The sequence below is a fragment of the Emys orbicularis genome, chromosome 4, assembly GCF_028017835.1.
Source record: "Emys orbicularis isolate rEmyOrb1 chromosome 4, rEmyOrb1.hap1, whole genome shotgun sequence".
Taxonomy (NCBI): Eukaryota; Metazoa; Chordata; order Testudines; family Emydidae; genus Emys; species Emys orbicularis.
The window spans coordinates 30491256-30510525 of NC_088686.1; the positions used below are offsets into that span (position 1 = coordinate 30491256).

The 19270-nt window shown below is 39.6% G+C and overlaps 1 protein-coding gene across 3 annotated transcripts in view; it reads right to left on the reverse strand.

The window, feature by feature from the left end:
• Positions 1-19270, reverse strand: part of UNC79 (unc-79 homolog, NALCN channel complex subunit) — a 146278-nt gene that overhangs the window by 77872 nt on the left and 49136 nt on the right. For 2 of the 3 annotated variants that reach the window (XM_065403675.1, XM_065403677.1), the window contains 9 exons: positions 18496-18717; positions 15411-15638; positions 14415-14556; positions 13592-13674; positions 13353-13501; positions 10453-10610; positions 8773-8954; positions 5949-6150; positions 4380-4559 (listed from right to left, as the gene is read on the reverse strand). In XM_065403675.1, coding sequence (XP_065259747.1) covers positions 4380-4559; positions 5949-6150; positions 8773-8954; positions 10453-10610; positions 13353-13501; positions 13592-13674; positions 14415-14556; positions 15411-15638; positions 18496-18717 — 1546 coding nt within the window. Of the gene's footprint in view, positions 1-3192; positions 3259-4379; positions 4560-5948; positions 6151-8772; positions 8955-10452; positions 10611-13352; positions 13502-13591; positions 13675-14414; positions 14557-15410; positions 15639-18495; positions 18718-19270 lie in introns of all 3 variants that reach the window. The other variant, XM_065403674.1, reaches the window with a different exon arrangement.

Consider the following 19270-nt stretch of genomic DNA (forward strand, 5'->3'; position numbering starts at 1 on the left):
AGCTCGAAAGTTTGTCTCTTGCACCAACAGAAGTTGGTCCAGTTAAAGATATTACCTCACCCACATTATGTCTCTCTCATCCTTGACCCCTTTTGGTCCTTTAGAGTTCAATTGAGAGTGATAACCTTTCCAAACAATTCCACAGCAGAGATATAATTCTCTATTAAATACTTTCTCTAAAAAGGACATCAGTCTCATTCAGAAGATTTTTCTTTAGCCCCCTACTGGTTTCATCTCTATTAAATTCTGTGCGACTTTTCCTTAACATAAAAAAAATGTTACTATGGAACTGAATGAGTCATTAATGTGGGTCTAAATCTATCCCAAAACTTCCACATACAATTAAATGAGTAATTAATCTGATAAAATTATCCTTTTTACTTTTGCTCACTGAGCTGTGTCTTTCAGAAACTTGAAGATAAGGAAATATTCAATCTTGCAATGGGTATACAGTAGTGGTATGAGTTAATGGATACTTCCAAGGACTTTTTCTGAGCTTTCACTCTCCAGAGTTAGTATTATGCTCTCACAAGCATGCAAAATCTCATATCTGGTACTTCTCTCTGTTATCAGCATCCATTATGATGCCACTGTAAACTACACCAGGGAAAACAGAGGGGCAGGTCCTCGGCTGCTGTAAATTATCAGAGCTCCACTGAGGATCAGCCCCAGCATATGTTAGTTACATTGTCCTCCTCCTACTGGCTAGATGTGTGCTTCTTTAGCCATTATTATAGGGTAATTCATAAACAATGATTATTGGGGGATTTGAGTGGTATTTGGTCTGTTATTTGTTTTAAATGTGTAAGAGTCAACGGATCTAATTCAATATACAGATATTTCAATATTACCCACCAGTATGTAACAGTTCTAAGGTATGTCAGATTTGGAGACTAATCTTCTTGCACACATACGAAATGGGAAATGGCGGCCTATGAAGGAGTAATGCAGAAAGGGATCTGGGGGTCATAGTGGATCACAAACTAAACATGAGTCAGCAGTGTAACACTGTCGCAAAAAAAGCAAACATCATTCTGGGATGTATTAGCAGGAGTGTTGTAAGCAAGACACAAGAAGTAATTCTTCTGCTCTACTCCGCTCTGATTAGGTCTCAACTGGAGTACTGTGTCCAGTTCTGGGCGCCACATTTCAGGAAAGATGTGGACAAACTGGAGAAAGTCCAGAGAAGAGCAACAAAAATGATTAAAGGTCTAGAAAACGTGACCTATGAGGGAAGAGTGAAAAAATTGGGTTCGTTTAGTCTGGAGAAGAGAAGACTGAGAGGGGACATGATAACAGTTTTCAAGTACATAAAAGGTTGTTACAAGGAGGAGGGAGAAAAATTGTTCTTCTTAAGCTCTGAGGATAGGACAAGAAGCAATGGGCTTAAATTGCAGCAAGGGAGGTTTAGGTTGGACATTAGGAAAAACTTCCTAACTGTCAGAGTGGTTAAGCACTGGAATAAATTGCCTAGGGAGGTGGTGGAATCTCCATCACTGGAGATTTTTTAAGAGCAGGTTGGACAAACACCTGTCAGGGATGGTCCAGATAATACTTAGTCCTGCCTTGAGTGCAGGGGCCTGAACTAGATGACCTCTCGAGATCCCTTCCAGTTCTATGATTCTATTATTCTAATCGGAGTCCCTTTCACCCTCAAATTACCTCATGACCTATCAAAATATACCATGCAACACCAAACCATGATTAGACTGTGCCTCATGCTAAACGTGATCTCTTTGTCTTTCAGTACACGCCACTCAGTGGAATTCCTGCCTTCTGTGACAAAGTGGGTTGGAATGCTGAACAGAGTTAATAATTAATAAGGGCCTGATCCTGTGTCCTTGATTCCCACAGAACCTCCACTGATTTCAACAGGAGTTTTGACTGAGTTGGGACTGCAGGTTTAAACCTAAAATGATGGAGTGGATGGGGGCGAGGATCAAATCTTTACTTCTACATTTTCTCAGTGTAAGAGAGAGGTGTGTTTTTTGATAGCAGATGTGCAGAAAGTATTTGGATCTGTATTGGTTCTTTGGAAAAATCAGTCAAGTTCAGTATCACTAATCGCAAGTATTCATGAGTCAGGCCTCCAAAAATCATGAGTTTTTTAAAAAATATAATAAACATTGGGCTCCTTTTGCCTGCAGGTTTCCAAGCCTTTGGGATGCATTCAGGTCATGATTTCAGGCTTTTCTTCACCATCAGGAGGGCTAGAAACGTCCAATTTTTTAAAACAAAAGCTGAGATTCTCACATAATCACCTGAATCCAGGAGCTGAGTCTTTAAGAATAAGATCAACTATCACGAGACTCATGACACAATCATGAGAGTTGGCAACACTGCAAGTTAGTTAATGTGAGGCTGACACTTCCCATATCACAAGGGAATTGACCTTGGTAACCCTGATCTCTGCCAGGTGACTGGGGCCTGGGAATAAAGAATAGTCACTTCCAACAATCCTGTGTATCACACCTTTTATCAGATTATGACAAAGTGTAAAGGCTCTCTGGCATGTAAAGACTCACCTAGTCTCTGCCTGCCACATGACTGATCTGCACAGGGCTATGAAAGGAAGGGGGTGCTGGTTCAAAGGAGGCTAGCATCAAGCAAGGTTGTGCTCCTGCCCTTTCCAGGTCGCTGAAACTGGGAAGGCCTTGCAGGTTATCACCCAGTAGTTTGAGTTGATTTGTTCTAGTTTTGAGCTTATATTTTTAGCAAATAAAGCTAGACCTGAAGAAAGGGACATGAAGAGACCCTGTAGTTGGGACTTTATTTTTCTGTCCCCTGGCGGTGAGTCTGCATACTGATTTACACAGACCAGCAAACAATATTACTATTATTATTTATTGTGCAGTGACACTTAGGAGCCCCAGCCATTGAACAGGACTCCATTGTGCTAGGTGCTGTACAAACCCTGAACAAAAGAACAGTCCCTGCCCCAAGGAGTTTACAATAAGTATAAGATAAGAGACAATAAGTGGAGACAGACTGACAGACTAAGAGTATATAACTTACAACAACTTGCAGGCCAAAATAATTCCTTCTTCTGGCACTCAACATTTTAAGAAAGAACTTTTTTGATAAGCTAGTGCCTAATGCAAATTATATCATGATCCAATAAAAGAGATCGCATTCCCTCCCTTCTTCCTGTATCCACTATACACCCCTCTCTTCAACAGAGGAAGTACCCACCTGGCGTTTGCTCTGGTGTTCCACCAAGTGCAGGAGCAGACTGCTCATGCCTGGTCAACCTCACAGCTAAAAACCAAGAATAACTCTGTTTAAATAAGCAATAGAGACAACTTAAACTTCAACATATGCTCAGCATTAAGCTGAGTTTGATCTAAGAGAATTCTCAAGTGTATGTATTAATTGTTATCATACAGTGAATGTAAGATTTTAGAAGATTTATTTTTGTGGAGTTGTGATTTTATACTCTGTATCCCTTAACTCTAGTTTCCTTTATTACTCAGTTTTTCTGGTCCAAGAGTCATTAAACAAGAAGGACTCGTGCAGGATCCAGAATTAATCAATAAAAGTTACATAAGATTCAGAAGAAAACTATAAGCAAAGTAATTTTGGTTTTAATTTTGTTCTCTACTAATTTTAGAGGAAAAAATTCTAATTAATCTTAGCAATTGATTGGCCCCGATGACTCAGGTTAATTTTAACAAGTATTATACGAGTTGGGGGGTATTAAGTGTTGCTGAAGTATCTTTTAAGTACAGGACTAATTAATATTTGTAAAGTCCCCTAAAAATGAAAAATAGTAGATTTAATTATCGTTTTTCCTATAGCATATTAACAATATTCTAGTCATTGATATTTTTGCAGCACATGCAGCCCAGAGGATTTTGAGAATCAATTTCCTCGTATGTAAGATGGTTATAAAAATGTTTTGTATGCACATTATTATACTGCTAAAGGAAATCTGCAAATATAGAATGGTTGCAGCAAAGAATTTCTTGTTGTTTGAAAAGTGCCAAGCACATGTATAGTATTGTATAAATTGACAAAAACATATTAATTAATCAGCAATAACTGAATCACTTTCCAAAAGCTACCTCTAGTTCTTGTCCAAGTAGCCAATACATTAGCCACCTTACGCAGGTTAAAAACTATCTACAAACTTGTTTCAGGGCATTTCATTCTATCAATAAAACAAGTATAGCACAAAACGGGGATGTTGTCCATGTTATTTGCAAAACTCACTGACTTCTAACTACCAGAATAATGTTTGAGTCAGTTATGCTAAACCAGATATGCTAAACTGTCCCCACTGGATGAATACTGAAAGTCCCATTGTGTACTCAGCAACAGGATGCAATCTTAAGGGAGAAGATGCAGGCTTATCTCAAAAATATAAATGGATACTCAACGGATTTTGGTGGTTAAGGTTTCTGGAAGAGAGAGTGCTCTCTTTGATTCCCCAGGTCCCTTCACGCTGTCCCTCAGGGAACGCACGCTCTTCTGACGATTACGTGCAAAACGAGCCCTCTTGATCTTCCACATTGCTGTATCACTGAGGTTGGCGACATTTGTCCGGACAGCAGTGATAGCTTTACAAATGCAATCAACCAAGTTAGGATTCATTCCACTGCATATTTACTGCAATCCTGAAAAGTCTCACATGCAGGCAGACCCCGAGCCCCACTGAAGTCAACAAGCCTTTATGTGGGTGCTGGGGCCGCCGCCACCGCAGCTACAGCTACCATGGGGCTCCGGCGATGATTTAAAAGGCCCAGGGTTCCCAGCTGCCACTACTGCAGCCGGAGTCCAGGGCCCTTTAAATTGCCACCAGAGCCCCAGAGTAGCAGCAGCAATTTAAAGGGCCCGGGGATTTAAAGGCCCAACCCCTTCCACCTGAGCCCTCCCCCGCGCTCAGGACCCCAGCCCTGCGTACTGATAAGTCCCTTAAGTTACTTTCAGCCCTCCCAGTACACTTCAATTAGCTTTAATGGAGTATTGATGATCTGGGCACATGAGACATTGAAGCCCTTTGATTTTTACAGTAATTAGAGATCCAAAAGCAGATAATCAAATCCCCTAAACCCCTTATGGTTATGTTTGGAAAGCCAAGAAGCAAAGGGGCAAAAGGTGGACATCTGCAGCATAGTTATATATTAAATGCTCCCAAATATTTTTCACTTTAAGTTACTGATTGATTTGTAATTTTTACAATAAATCATGTAAAAATAATCATACAAAGACAAGTGCAATTATTATTTTATCTTAGCCCATCGGAGGATGGAAAAAGACAGGATCTCCATGGGTATCTTAACAGGAAGCCAGGTACGTGCAGTACCTCTGTTAACAAATGTCTGTTACAGACACTATGGGAATTATTAACTGTTATTAACTGTTGTATGAGCCCCAAATACCGGTCATGTAATATCACCATTGCCATTCATCCATTTGTATCTTTTGGACTGTATGGCTTCTGGGCCAGGGATGGTCTCTTTACCTATCTTTATACAGCCCCCAGCAGAATGAGACCTAAACATGACTGGGGCCTTTGAGAATAATAATAAATTAAATAAATAATAATAAAAAAATAATTATTAATTATTATTAAGAGGGCAAACTATAAACCCGTCTACGGTGGGGTCAAGAACAATGTTTGGGGGAACTGGTTCTAAAGAACATTCAGGCTAACTCAGTTTGACGTTGACTATTCACAGAACCAAATCATGTTTCAACAAAGTCTGAGAACTATGTTTTAACTAAAGCAGAACATGGTGTTTAAAAACCTTTAAACATAGTGTATCCTAATCTGGTCTAGGAATGTTTACACTGCGTTATCCACTTCTAGTTTAAAATGACTACATCAGTTCAGCAAACCTGGTTAAAGCCCCACTGCAGATGGGGCCTTCCCTTCTTTCCTTCTCTAGTTCAGGGAGCTGAATTCCAGCAGTGGTGAAAGGTAATGTGTTTCTGATTCTGCTTACTTGTTGGAAAAGGGAATTCTTTGTTGCAATCCAGATGAAGCTGTGCTTCCAGAGAGAGTGTCTCAAAGCGATTCACAAAGAACTCCCAGCTCAAAGCCGGAATGTCCTGCTTTAGAAAATGAAGGAGCAAAAGCTTGCTGAGAATTGTGGGTCTGTCTTTGACAACTGTATCAAACTGGAAATCAAGGCAGAGGCACAGACCCTGTGGAGGAAAAAAAGAACAGAACTCAGATGGAAAGAGTATTATTTTAAAGAACACTTGTTAGAGAGGCAAACCTCTCAACTTCTCTAATCAGCTGGTAGAGAAGAAGGGCCTGATTCTGGTCTCTCACACATGTCAGTTGGGAATAACTACTGAAACTGATGGAAAACCAATGTAAGTGAGGGAAGAATTAGGCCCTCGTCGTTTTGAATGGGGGATTTTCCATTTTAATTTTTAAAAATATGTAAGTATAGGGAAAAATTTTACCCTATTACATGCGACACACAAAATTCTCCCTGATCATACCCTGCTGCTCTATTGGTTTCAGTGAAGTTATACCAGTGTATTGGCCCCAAGTCATTTTAAAGTGGAGGAAGCAACCCAGAGTTCTGACAAGCAAAGAATATAGGAATCAATGCAGTGCATCTAGAAACAGTTTCAAACCCAAACCCCGCCGTTACTATGACATCCTATCAGGCAGAAGAACACTGCGGGTATTAGCAATGCAGATGTGCATACCATGCAAAACCCTTTGCCTCAGAATTCTTGGGCCAAATTCTGCCTTCATTTTCGTTCATGCAAACCCATTGCTTTCAAGGAGTCTTCAAAACCAAGGAGGGTTCAGGGAATTTGGCCGTTTATTTCCAGCAGAGCCATAAAAGTAGCATTGGGGCTAGAGCACTTAAGTAGAAAGCATGTACCATATTCTGATAAAATAAAATGAATGGAAGCTAATGGAAAGGACTTCGCTTGCTAACAGAAATTCAAGGAGTTCGATACAGTTCATGAAGAGTGGAGACTATTGAAGCATGTACCACTAGAAACGTATGTTACCTCCCATTAATTCAATCAATGAAACATGATGGGAATTTAGCAGCAATTCTACTGGTTCAACTGTTTTAAGTAATCAAAAATGTTATTTTAAATGTTTTAATAACTACATAGATCAAAAGTATAGGTTTGATCTTGACCTTCTAGTGTACCCAAAATTCCCATTGATTTCAGTAGGAGTTTTAGGTAGGCAGGCTCAGGCCCCAAATGAGAAAGATATATTACATGGTTAAAAGTATCAAAGGCACACAAATGCTGCTGTGTTTTATTAGCACAAGAATTTTGAGCTTGGTGTCAACATTCATGTTTGAAAAAGACAACAGGAATTAAATATTTAACAAGTGCAGCATATGTGGGACAAGTCTTTCTTCCTCAAAAAGAACCACCTTTGGCCAGACCACAAAGAAAAATCTGGCTTAGGCAGTTATTTGTAGCCTTTGGCATATGCAATCAATTTGTCAAAGCACTGGGGACACATTTGAAAAGATTTAGACAGAAAAGGAGCTGTGCAACTCCGACTGTCTTCAGCAGAATCCACATTCCTTGAGCTGTGCTTTGAAAATCTGCCCCATATATCGTATAAAATAGCAAACCTATTAACTGCATTTTATGGGCAACTGTACTGGAATTATTACTTAAATACCTTTTTTGTTCTATCTACCAGAAATAATTTATACTAGATATTGCACTAAACTTTATAATGAGATTTTTTCATCTTGCTTATAAATGTAGGTCCTGATCCTGCAAAGATTTATATATGTGCTTAATTTTAAGCACATGAGTAGTCCAATCAGGGGGTCTTCTCATATGCTTAAAGGTAAACATGCGTATAAATCTTTCAAAGGTCAAGGCAATAGGTAGCTTTGTTTTCATAAATTTTCTGCTATCTGTTTACCTGTGAGTAAGGCCGTTCATGTACAGGGTTTTTTTGTTTAAAAATTCCTAGGAATTTATCAGTGTTTACTACAAAGATAAAAATGGGTGAAAATCAGTGCAAAAAATTAACTTCGCCATTTTCTAGTAAATATTGGGGGACAGGAGGACAGAAAAAACAACATATAGAGAAAAGTAAAAATACGGAGTTTAATGCTGTGGTTTATTTCATAAAATGTATATTAACGGTTCGTACACATATGCACATGTGCATGTGTGTATCTTCCACTACTTTGCCTTACTTTAACAGACAACCTCGCAATTACACTTAGACTAATTTATTATTAACATAAATACATTTACCTCATATAATGTATTAGATTTTCTTAATATAATCAGTATTTTCCTGTACATGATTGGTCCAAACTTAGGGTGAAAACCAATAAAAACTGAATAATAGCTTTTGTAAAACCTGGGAATTTTTCAGTAAAAAAAATAAAATAAAATCAGTAAAAACTGAAAATGAAGGGCCTTACTTGTGAGTCAGTAGATTTTTAAACTATATTTTTTTCCAGCATTAAAAAGAAAATCACCCCAATTTGTTTTACCATTATAAAAATAATTATGTTTTTTCAAGTAATAGCTCAGATGCTGTAGAATCCTATTGTAAGCTCTAGTGTTTTGGACCAGAAGACTGGCACCTCTAGAATCTGTAAAGGGCATGTTGCCCCTGTGCGAGTTAGCTACTGAGAACCTTAAGATGCTGTGTTTTCTGAGGTTATAGTGATGGGCCAAACGCCAAACTATGGATCTGAACACCTTTGAACTTTGGGGAAAAAATGGGTCAAGATCCTGTCTTTGTCACTTGCACTCATTTCTAGCTTTGATGCATTTTTTTGTTCCATATGGTGAACCTACCTGCAAAGCTGGCCTCTTTATGGTGTCAAGTAATAGCCCAGCTCTTGTTGCCACTGCAGGGTTGACATCCTCCACGGCAGTCAAAAAACAGCAGAATGCATGAGCCAAAGAATATTTCAGCAGGTGATTTTTGGTCACTGAGTGAATGTCCAGAAACCTGCACAAAACAGCCACTTTCTCTACTGCAACAGACAAGCCCCAAACAAAGAGAATATTCACATTAATTCAAGCAGTGACCTTTTCCCCTATGTTTTGAACAATATACACAGGCCTGTATCTCATAGAAAACAACAAAGAATAATCAAAACATCAGCTTGTTTCCACTTTCAGCTTTGTGCGACAAGTGCACATTTTTCTCATTACCCCAATTACTTACAAGTTACCCAGATTCTCCCCTACACTACAGCCACTTCATGTCATACCCTTGGTGCAAAGTAGCCCCAACGCCAGCACAACCAGCCACAGGATGATCATTCCAGTGCAGGAGGATCTTTTGGAGGCACAGAGCCAGCACAGCTGCTTCTACACCAGCCAACCTGCCTACAGCTGGCAGGACTATAGGAAGGAGCTTCTAAATTCATAGATTCATAGATTTTAAGGCCACAAGGGACTATTATGATCATCTAACCTGACTTTCCGTATAATACAGGCCAAAAAATTTCACCCAGTTCTCTGCATCCTTGCAATTGCAAGCAGCTATAATGGCCCTTTGGGGGCACTGGCAGACAGCAGAACTTAGAGCAGCTTTTAGATTGACTGTCCCGGTGCACCGCTGGCCAAAGACCTCTTTACACCCCACCCCTTTTCCCAAGCTGTACTGTGCACTCCTTGTCTGCAGCCAAGGATGTGGGCCAGTAATTCCAAAATAAAATCCAGTGGGCTTGAGTCTCTTCTCCCTTACACCAATGTAAATTAAAAGTAACTCCACTAAAGTCAATAGATTGACATCAGTGTAACACCAGCATAAGAGAGGAAAATAAGGCTTATTGATTGTAATAGTTGCTTCTTTTTTTTCATTCCCCTATTTCAAACATCAGGATCACTTTGATTTGAAGGAATTCCTCTTTTAAGGAGCAGACGGGAACAGCCACTGCTTCTTGGCATTAAACCTGAACTAGTATCATGGGCCTTGATTGACCAGCACAGAGAATATCAATCCAATGGGCAGTAATATAGATCTGTTTTTTCTGATAACAGAAGGGTAAAACTATGCATGGAGATTACTAGAGAATTTTATCATGCTACAAACATACACCACTACTGGAGAGCTAAGTTAAATACCCTTTAAAAGGCAATACAAGGGGGTACACAGTGAGTAATGCTCCATTACTGGAGATATTTAAACTAGGCTAGTCAGAGCACAAGGAAATGGACCATAAGGAACAATCCTGCATTAGCAAGAGATAGATGGACTATGTGTGGAGGACCTAATGGGTCTTTTCTATCAGTGTGGTGTATGATTTTATTAAACCAACCACCAGAGCAGCCAATGAAGACAATGAATTTAAAAAAAAACAAAAAACAAAAAACACTTATGGGTAACAGATGGAAAGAAACTGTAGAAAAATAGCCTCTCTACCTTAAACAGCCAATGCCAACTACAATATCTACAACTGATAAAACCCCTTCCTCCCTGCCATAGCAACCCACATGCAAATATCGAACACTTCTCAGACCTACCTGCTTCAAACCTCATCTTCCAATCTTTGCTGTTAAAATTGCTGTTTATGATTGTCCAGAAAATATCAGCTCCATGAGGAAGCGACAGAGCATGTAGAAGGAGTGGAACAGCCAATGAAGAAAGCTGAGAGAAATCAGACTTCACTACTCTCCATAAACTAGAAGGACCAACAAAAGCAAATCTGATCACAGAATCTGTCTTTTACTCACAGAACGTCCTTCATACTAAATGTCTACATTATGTTACTGGGGGGAATTTGCTTCATAAGAAAAGGGGTACATTTGTGAGTTACACCCGGCACTCATGTTAGCAATTCAATGTTGCTGTATGTGGAAGTCCCATATACTCCTGCATCTATATTCATTTTAAATGCACATCTAACTCATTGTAAAACAATTGGTGTGTGGAATGTAGGAACTGCTAGGCCTGATCAGATCAAAGAAGATCTCATCTGGTGTCCTCTCTCCAACAGTGATGCTTTTGCACCTCCTTACAGTTGGTTACTCCCCTTTGGTTTTACACTGGCCAAACAACATATTTCTCAGCTAATATTAAGAGGTGGCAGGAAATTTTCCAACAATTTTTTTTCTGATAGAAAATGTTGGTCCTGCAAAATCTAAGTTGTCCTTGGTAAAACTTTAATTTTACCAAAATGTTTTTGATTTTTTATTGAGAAAATCTAAATGAAATATTTCATTTCTGATTGGGTGTTCCTGAATCAAAACTTTTCGGTTTTTTGAACTGAATTAAACATTTTGTTTCAGGTCAGTTCAACATTAATCTGTATCCACCTGGGCAGCTGCAGTGCCTCATGGAAGCTGTAGTTCAAGTGCTTCATGCCCCCTTTCTCCCCTATGGGCTTGGCTCCCCAGCCAGACTTTATCTCCCATGGTGCACCTCATTCTCCCTTCTAGATATTCCCTTTATGGTGCATCACATGAAATGTAGTCTGTGACAGGAGCGTGGTCCATAGAAGAGAATGGGGAGGATGACGCACCCAAATTACAACCCCTTTGAGGCACTGCAGCAACCCAGGCAGACACAGTTCAGTGTCGAACTGAACCTAAACATTTCAACATTTAATTCCGTTAAAAAAATATTCAGTATTTCAATTTTTCATCCAGATTTGGAACATAAGAACAGCCACATTGGGTCAGACCAATGGTTCATCTAACCCAGTATCCTATCTGCAGACAGTGGCCAATGCCAGATGCTTCAGAGGGAATGAACAGAACAGGGCAATTAGCGAGTGATCCATCCCCTGTCATCTTGTCCCAGCTTCTGGCAGTCAGAGGTTTAGGGACACCCAGAACATGGGGTTGCATCCCTGACCATCCTGGCTAACAGGCATTGATAGACCTAGCCTCCGTGAACTTATCTAATTCTTTTTTTAACCCAGTTATACTTTTAGCCTTCACAACATTCCCTGGCAACAAGTTCCACAGGGTGACTGTGCGTAGAGTAAAGAAGTACTTCCGTATCTCCGTTTAATTGGGTGACCCCTGGTTCCTGTGTTACGTGCAGGGGTAAATAATACTTCCTTATTCACTTTCTCCATACCATTTATGATTTTATAGATCTCTTATCATATTTCCTCTTAGTCATCTATTTTTCTAAGCTGAACAGTCCCAGTCTTTTTAATCTCTCCTAATATGGAATGCGTCCCATACCCTTAATCATTTTTGTTGCCCTTCTCTGTTCCTTTTCCATTTCTAATATATTTTTTTGAGATGGGGTAACCAGAATTGCATGCAGTATTCAAGGAGTGGGCGTACCATGGATTTATAGAGTGACATTATGATATTTTCTGTCTTATTATCAATCCCTTTCCTAATGGTTCCTAACATTCTATTAGCTTTATTGACTGCAACTGCATACTGAGCAGATGTTTCCAGAGAACTATCCATGATCTCTTTCTTGAGTGGTTACAGCTAAATTAGACTGCATCACTTTGCATGTACAGATAAAAACAAAATGTTAAAATACCAGAATTTCCTGATTTTCTATCTGCTCTAGTTAATGTTTAATACAAACACTGCCATATGCACTTTTGAGAACAGAGATATTGTGTAACCCTTCTTACTATTATCATTATTTATACTGCACCACAGGTGCACGTGGTGCCTTACAGACATTTAAAAAATCCAGGAAAGCTCTGAAGATTTAACAATCTAAGATGAATCCTGCAAGTCCTTACTCACACAAGTTGTCCCACCAAAGCTGATTGAATTGCTTATGCTAGTAAGGAGCACATGATTGGGCCCCAGAGCAATAAGACTTGACATAAGGAGAGACAATAATGGACAAAAGGAAAGGGAGGAAAGAAAGGAATGAGATTTACACAATGTCAGTTTCTTAGTACATGATATGACAAGTCTGTTGTTCATATGGCCAAACTCCTTGCAAATAAACTACTGCAAGCATTCATCCCATAGCACTCAAAACAAAACTTAAGATTTAAAAATAAAATTCACATGCTGTACATAGTTCTGATCTGCTTTTCCTTGAACTGTTTTTTTATTTCCACAAATCAGTTTCATTGACAATATATGAGCATTCCTGGAACCATTATTGCAAATTTGCACTGCAATCAGGGAGGCTAGTGGTCTAACAAAGGGAGCACTGGACTGGGAGTTAGGATACATGGGTTCTGTTCTCAGCTCTGGGACTGACCTGCTGTGTGACCTTGGACAAGTTACTTCACTTTTCGGTGCCTTTGTTTCCCTTCCCACCCTTTGTCTATCTTGTCTATTTAAACTGTAAGATCTTTGAAGTAGCAACTGCTTCTCACTGTGTGTTTGTACAATGCCTAGCACAATGGACCTCTGATTCTGGTTGGAATTTAGAAGCACTAACTGTAATATAAATAAAAATGACAATTCCTGGGTTAAAAACATACCTTGCAATCAGCATCTGATCTTGAATGTAAGCCAAGAATTGTGGATGGTCCTTTCTTGCAATGTACAAACATTCCCCATGAAGACAGAGAATCTTCAAACAGTTCAGCATGTTAAAAAGAATGTCTGGCTCTTCAAATCTAGCCATTTCCTGTGCAAGCAATTCATGTAATTAATGCCACTCTCAAAGCAGGGATGTCATTAAATCAAATATATAAACTTAAAAAGTAATCAGCTGTACCTGCAATATAGTGTATATGAGCTTCAAGGTAACTGGAAGTTGCTGGTAACAGAATTTTCTTTCGGTGTCATTTTTTATTGATGCTAAAATCAAGTTACATTAGAGTCATTAATACAGGGGTCGGCAACCTTTCAGAAGTGGTGTGCCGAGTCTTCATTTATTCACTCTAATTTAAGGTTTCACGTGCCAGTAATACATTTTAACATTTTTAGGTCTCTTTCTATAAATCTATAATATATAACTAAACTATTGTTGTATGTAAAGTAAATAAGGTTTTTAAAATGTTTAAGAAGCTTCATTTAAAATTAAATTAAAATGCAAAGCCCCCTGGACCGGTGGCCAGGACCCAGGCAGTGTGAGTGCCACTGAAAATCAGCTCGCATTGCCGCCTTCGGCACACGTGCCATAGGTTGCCAACCCCTGCATTAATATATCATCTCTTTGCTGGTTGGGAATGTAACTAGAAAATAAACCAAGGGAAGGTGAGATTGCTACAAAAGGCTAATGCATGCCAGCTATAGCTCTACTGAAGTCAGTAGAATTATATTAGGAATTAATTTGACCCATAACATTTTTCTGTGTGATCAAAGGAATGGGTTTTTTAATGATTTTTTTTCTTGGTCCAACAATTTTGCTATATATGTGTATAAATGGAATGCAACTTTCCCATAGAATGAACACATTTTAAAAGTATTAAAAGCATGAAAAACTATCAATTCTGTAATGGACTTGCAAGACTATTTCAAATCTTTGTATTTTTTTAAGGAATAAAGCCAAACCAATGCTTCATTTAACACCTAGTTCAACTGTCCCCCTAACTTACCAGCATTTTCTGTTGTCTCTCTATGATTTCCTGGGTTTTCTCCATGTTTTGTTGCAGATTTATTTTCCTCTTCCCCTTCAGTTCCTATAATAAATTCGGGTCTAGTATACAGAAGACTATCCTCAAGGTTGTCTGTGGGCTCCTATAAGAACACAATAATGATTATACCTAGCTCTTATTAAGCACTTCTCATCAGTAGACCTCAAAGCAGTTTACAAAGGTCAGTATCATCCTCATTTTACAGATGGGGAAACTGAGGAATTCAATTCATTTCTTGATGTACAGCCTTCAATACACTAGGCCAAATCCTAATCTTTAAATTAAATCCTGCATTCATAAACGGGGCTCAAACTGAGCATGAATGGACTGTACGCATGTACATTTGGGTGTGGTAATGTCAGCATTCTCAAACCAGTGCATTTAAGTGAGTCTCATAAAAAGTAACAAAGGATCTGTAATGATCACAAGTGGCCAGGAACTTTGGTTAAGATATTCAAAAATGACTAGTGATGTGGGGTGCCCAACCTGAAACAGCTTTGAGGGACCGGACTTTCTAAAATCAGGCCCCTTTAAGGGACATCTAGTCGGACACTTGAAAACTGAATCGCCCAAAATCACTAGTCGCTTGAAAATCATGGCCCTTGGTTTTAATTAGTTATATAAACAACTCTGAAGATGAAAAGCACTAAGCAGCATCTTTTTTAATCTGAAAGACATCACCTCCAACAACAGAGCCCTGCCACCACTGGTTCAAAGCTGATATAGAAGGAAGAGTGCCACCCATTGTATCAATATCATTGCTAGCGAGCGTGCCTTGAAGGTTTCCCATCCAAGCTTATCAGATCTGACAAGTCAATGGGAATTTTGCTCTAGAATTCCTCTATGCACAAGATCAATGCAGTTCACTTCCTTATGTCAGGCTAATTAAAACAGGAGTTTTGGGGAACTCTCATAATTTGTCATTTAATTACATAAACTATTTGTTTCACTACTTACCACCAGCCTGATTTCTTCTTTTGGAGCTAGTCGCTCCAGCAGCTCACAAGCCAGCTGGTAACAGAGAATGCTAGACTGGCACAGGTTACATTCTACTACTTTTTCATCTTTCTGACAGGTGTGAGAGCCACCCCAAGGGGCCTGAAACACATTGTTTATGATGGAAATTATGTCCTTCGAGAGACTGTTCTCCAAACCCAAGGTGATGCCATCATCTTGGAGTTCCATCTGAAAGTCAATGATAGAATGGTAAGGAATTAACTATTTGATTAATGATCAGTGCTCTTCCTATTCTGCTTAGTCTCACATTACTACCAGTATTAAATTAACTAGACAGAGAAGAGTATGACATGTAGTGTGGCTCACAGTTTCAAAAGTGGCCACTGATTTTGGGTGCCCAACTTTAGACACCTAGGGTGGGATTTTCCTAGCCACATAGGGGATGTGCATGTCCAATTCCCATTAACTTTAATATGAGATGGGTATCTAAATCACTTAGACCACTTTGTAAATCTGAGCCCTAGCACCATCATTGGGTCCAGCAGAGATGTGGTTGGTGCAGGACTTGAGGGGAGAGACAAAGATGCCTTTACACTAACTTTGTGCTTTCCCCTGATCCCTGAGTCTGCGAGGTCCAGTTTGGCTCTCAGCACAAGTTAGACCAACCATCTGGGCTCCTTTCATTTATCCCAATTGGTAACAGCCTCAAGGGGCCATTAGTCCAGCTGAGGATCGTCAGAGCACAGCAGTGCTCTGGCCACATCCTCTTTCCTGCCTACACTCTTGCCATGCCACCTAAATCAGCGGCTGTGATAGCAGGTTGTGTAGAGCTACCTATGACAACTCTATGTGACCCTGGGACTCCTCCAACCAGGAGCATCCTAATCTGTCCACTCAAGGCAACTTTATGTCCTCTCTGAATCACTAGAGTAGTACAAAGGGACTTCAGCTGAGGCTGGGATCTGAAATCTGAGCCTGATTTTTAGAGCTGCTGATCACCTACAAATCAGCTGTTGGGGGGGGGGCACCCAAAAACAGAGGCACTGCAAATCAAAGGCCATTTCTGGATATTTGGACCTATATCTAGAGAGCACTACACTGGGATATGCCATTTTCAGCTAATCATCCTGATTAAGTAGCTGTTTTGAAACTGAAAGGAGGCCATTTAAAAAAAAAAGTTGGAAAAGACAAATGAAATAAAACACTACATGGAATAAAAAAGACAAGAATGAGAAAGACATTGACTGTACTTTATCTTTATTGCTGCTCCTAATCTTCATTTGGTAAATTCTATATTAAAAGGTCAGAGCTCAGAATTTCACACCAATTTAACACTTGGTTAAGTACCAGTGAATTCCTTAACACTGGATGAAGGCATCCCCATTAAGGAGGTGTCCTCACTAGGAAAAGAAATGTATTCCTAACCAACATGAGGTAAAACCCTAGCTGAAAACAAGGCAGTTTGTAGTTTTCACATGAGTTAGCAGTGAGGCTCCCCCAGTCTTTAACTCGACTTGCTAACTCATGTGAAAACAACAAACTGCCGTCACTAGGATTTTACCTCATGTTAGATAACCCAAATTAAACACACAGCTTTTTCCTAGGCTATGTCTACACTAGCACTTTTGTCAGTATAACTTACATTGCTCAGGGGTATGAAAAAACACCCTGAGTTACACAGACAGAAGCACCGGTGTGGACAGTGCTATGTTGGCAGGAGACACTCTCCTGCTGACTTGGCCACTGCCACTCGTTAGGGGTGGTTTAATTATGTCAACGGGAGAGATCTCTCCTGTCGGCATAGAGCAGCTACATGGGAAATCTTACAGCAGCGCCGCTGCCTTGGTACAGCTGCGCCGCTGTAAGGGGTCTAGTGTAGACATGGCTCTAGTGAAGATATACCTTATGGGGTTTTTAACATATACATTTGCAATTAGTGCAGCCACTCAAATAAAAATTAATTCGCTAAATTAGTGCAAAACTGTGTGTGCGCACAGTTATTTTAATTTAAAAGTGGTTTATTTTGGTTTTGTTTATCTCTGTTCTTAAGGACTTGTCTCCCTAGAGAAATGTCTACACTTAAAAGCACTGCAGGTGCCCTGCTGTAGCACTTCAGTGTAAACACTCACTACAGCAATGGGATGGGTTCCCCTATTGCTATAGTCAATCCTCCTCCCCAAGAGGCAGAAGCTAGGTCAAAGGAAGATTTCTTCCATCAGCCTAGCGCTGTCTACACTGGGGGTTAGGTCAACATAACTACGTCACTTAGGGATGTGGTTTTTTCACACCCCTGAGCAATTTAGCTGGGTCAACCTAACTTTTTAGTGTAGACCTGGCCTTAAATCAGTTTATAAAGTGACTTAAATCAATACAAACCTCTATGTGAACACTTTTATTCTGGTTTAAGTGTGGCTTATTTTGATTCAGCCTAATCAATTCAACAACTTGTCCACAAGGAGTTTCCATCAGTTTAACTAAAGCAATTTAAAATTATACCTTAAATTAAACCTGTGCAACTTTCTTATACAGAAAAGTGCTGACATTGACTTAAAGCAAACTAAAATAAGTCTGGTTTAAACCAAAACAAGTGTCCATGGTGCTTTTTGTACAAGTTTAACTAAATTAGTTTAAAATTGCACTTTCAGTTAAATCGATGAAACTCTGCAGGTTGACAGCTGTAAATTGATTTCTACAAAGAAGTCCCAATAAAGTGATCAGCTTGATTACACTGTTTAGATCCACATATTTTTCATGTCTTTTGACTTTTGTGTTCATCTAAATATGGGAATAGTTAATTTCCTTTCAGGTCATTCAGAAAAAACATAGGTGGGTTTCATAGAATATCAGGGTTGGAAGGGACCTCAGGAGGTCATCTAGTCCAACCCCCTGCTCAAAACAGGACCAATCCCCAGGCAGGTTTTTGCCCCAGATCCCTAAATGGCCCCCTCAAGGATTGAACTCACAACCTTGGGTTTAGCAGGCCAATGTGCAAACCACTGAGCTATCCCTGCCCCTGAGGCTTGTATAGTATTGAGAACTATATTTCTGCATCAGTTTAATATAGACATTCTTTATCTGCTGGCACCTGCTTCAGGATGAGATCAAACATCAGTATGAAGCAATTCAGATTCATTTCATCTTCATCACAGTCAAAGTCTATAGTCCTCCCTCCAGGATGTCCAAAGTTCTTGAATGGGCTGTGGAAAGGACTGCGCATGGGGCTGCGAAATGGGCTCTGGAAAGGACTTGGGAAAGGACTCAGCATATTGTGCTGAACCCTGCGTCCAGGGTCAGAGGCAACACTCACCTGAAGAAACAAAAAATGGATACACACAAGTCAACTTTAAACACTTGGGCATTGGCTAGTATGATACTAAAGGAAATGAGGGAAACAGCTTTACTGTTCCCTGTTAGGGCTGTTTCTTGTACATTTTCAACTGGTTCTTAATGCCACTAAACGTTAAAATATATTATAAATACAATGGGCCAAATTCTGCACTGATATACATGTTGGTGTATGCAAGACAGCTGAGGTCAAATTAATGCTTGGTGTAACTCTACCGATTTCAGTAAAGTTACATCAGAGGGGAATTTGGCCTCCTAGTGTAAACCGGACAGAAAATGAATACAGGTGATAAAGCAGCCAAGTTACACTGATCTGACATTTTATGATAGGCAAAAGGAATCGAACCCCACAAATGCTCTGAAAGCGGGGTAGTGGCTGATGAAAAAAAGAGGGTGTATTAAGAAAATAGTGTCAACTAAGGCGATCCCTAGATGTGTCAGATAGCTGAAAAGCAACTAGCAAAAGAACATAAAATAAAGCAACACAGACACAGGAAACTTACACCCACACCATG